At 45.4% G+C, this 2,500-nt stretch overlaps 1 protein-coding gene across 2 annotated transcripts in view; it reads right to left on the reverse strand.

Moving 5' to 3' along the window:
* Positions 1–2,500, reverse strand: part of znf385b (zinc finger protein 385B) — a 14,992-nt gene that overhangs the window by 3,405 nt on the left and 9,087 nt on the right. For both annotated transcript variants that reach the window (XM_071514395.1, XM_071514394.1), the window contains exons 4-5: positions 2,298–2,500; positions 695–876 (exon numbers count right to left, since the gene is read on the reverse strand). The exon at positions 2,298–2,500 is cut by the window's right edge and continues 31 nt beyond it. In XM_071514395.1, coding sequence (XP_071370496.1) covers positions 695–876; positions 2,298–2,500 — 385 coding nt within the window. The remainder of the gene's footprint in view (positions 1–694; positions 877–2,297) is intronic.

Genomic DNA, 2,500 nt, shown 5'->3' on the forward strand with positions numbered 1-2,500 from the left:
AAAGGTTGAGAACCACTGCTGTAGTGAACATTTGTTCTGAATAACAATGTAAATCTCTTTCTTTTTTCTCACTGTGCGATCGTTCGGCTTCAGAACACTTGGATTCTGCTGCAGCTGTATGGAGGAACTTTATCTAGAGAACCGGACCGGACCGGACCGGACCGGACCGGACTGAACCGGACTGACTGACTGACTGACTGTGTCATACGGACTAACAAACTACACCTGGTTCCACTGGCGTGAGGGGGAGGAGACAACAACAGAGTCCATTTTTGGGTGAACTATTCCTTTAATCTAACAACTGGCTGATAACTCTGTCTCATCTATATTTGTCTTCTTTGGACCTAAACCTGAGGTCCAGTCTGTTCCCAGTCTGTTCTCAGTCTGTTCCCAGTCTGTTCTCCCAGTCTGTTTCCAGTCTGTTTCCAGTCTGTTCCCAGTCTGTTCCCAGTCTGTTCTCCCAGTCTGTTCCCAGTCTGTTTCCAGTCTGTTCCCAGTCTGTTCCCAGTCTGTTCTCCCAGTCTGTTCCCAGTCTGTTTCCAGTCTGTTCCCAGTCTGTGTTCCCAGTCTGTTTCCAGTCTGTTCCCAGTCTGTTCTCCCAGTCTGTTTCCAGTCTGTTCCCAGTCTGTTCTCCCAGTCTGTTTCCAGTCTGTTCTCCCAGTCTGTTCCCAGTCTGTTCCCAGTCTGTTCCCACCTGTTTGAGCTGGATCTCTGAGTTGACGTGGACGTCACAGATCTGGCAGTGGAAGGTTTTGTTCTGCAGTCCTGATCCCTTCGGTCCGGAGCTCTGGGTCTTCAGCTTGGCTCCTGGTCTGGGATAAGCTTTGATCGGCCCGGCTCCGCTCCGAGCCTCCAGCATCGTCTTGTGCTTCGAACCTACAGACAGACAGACAGTCTGGCTCACTGACAACAGACAGGTAACAGACTGACAACAGACAGGTAACAGACTGATAACAGACTGATAACAGACTGATAACAGACTGATAACAGACAGATAACAGACAGGTAAAAGACAGAAAACAGACTGATAACAGACTGATAACAGACTGATAACAGACTGATAACAGACAGGTAACAGACAGATAACAGACTGATAACGGACCGATAACAGACAGTTAACGGACTGATAACGGACTGATAACAGACAGATAACGGACTGATAATGGACTGATAACAGACTGATAACGGACTGATAACAGACAGATAACGGACTGATAACAGACAGGTAACAGACAGGTAAAAGACAGAAAACAGACTGATAACAGACAGATAACGGACTGATAATGGACTGATAACAGACTGATAACGGACTGATAACAGACAGATAACGGACAGATAACAGACAGATAACGGACTGATAACGGACTGATAACGGACTGATAACGGACTGATAACAGACAGATAACGGACTGATAATGGACTGATAACAGACTGATAACGGACTGATAACAGACAGATAACGGACTGATAACAGACAGATAACGGACTGATAACGGACTGATAACGGACTGATAACAGACAGATAACAGACTGATAACAGACTGATAACAGACAGATTACAGACTGATAACAGACTGATAACAGACAGATAACAGACTGATAACAGATAACAGACTGATAACAGACTGATAGACAGATAACAGACAGATAACAGACTGATAACAGACAGATTACAGACTGATAACAGACTGGTAACAGACTGATAACAGACAGATAATAGATAACAGACGGATAACAGACTGATAACAGACAGGTAACAGACTGATAACAGACTGGTAACAGACTGATAACGAACTGATAACAGACAGATAACGGACTGATAACAGACAGAAAACAGACTGATAACAGACAGATAACAGACAGGTAACAGACTGATAACAGACTGATAACAGACTGATAACAGACAGGTAACAGACTGATAACAGACTGATAACAGACAGATAACAGACAGAAAACAGACTGATAACAGACTGATAACAGACAGATAACAGGCTGATAACAGACAGATAACAGACTGATAACAGACAGAAAACAGACTGATAACAGACTGATAACAGACTGGTAACAGACAGGTAACAGACTGATAACAGACTGATAACAGACTGATAACAGACAGAAAACAGACTGATAACAGACTGATAACAGACTGATAACAGACAGAAAACAGACTGATAACAGACTGATAACAGACTGGTAACAGACAGGTAACAGACTGATAACAGACTGATAACAGACTGATAACAGACTGATAACAGACAGTTAACAGACAGGTAACAGACAGGACAGATTCTCCTCACCGGTGTTGTGTGCCTCCAGTTGCGACAGCGAGTTGACGGCAACTTTACACAGCGAGCAATACAGCAACTTCTTGGCCTTCTCCTCCTCCGACTCCATGGAGAGAGGAGCATGATGGGAGGCCTGGGGGGGGGAGGGGAGGAGAGAGGGGAGGAGGGGAGGAGAGGGGGGAGGGGCGGGGGAGGAGAGGGACTGACAGGCAGAG

The sequence above is a fragment of the Centroberyx affinis genome, unplaced genomic scaffold, assembly GCF_046629955.1.
Source record: "Centroberyx affinis isolate AG114_WGS23_722 - 3 ecotype Tasmania unplaced genomic scaffold, CSIRO-AGI_Caff_v1 ptg008647l_1, whole genome shotgun sequence".
Taxonomy (NCBI): Eukaryota; Metazoa; Chordata; class Actinopteri; order Beryciformes; family Berycidae; genus Centroberyx; species Centroberyx affinis.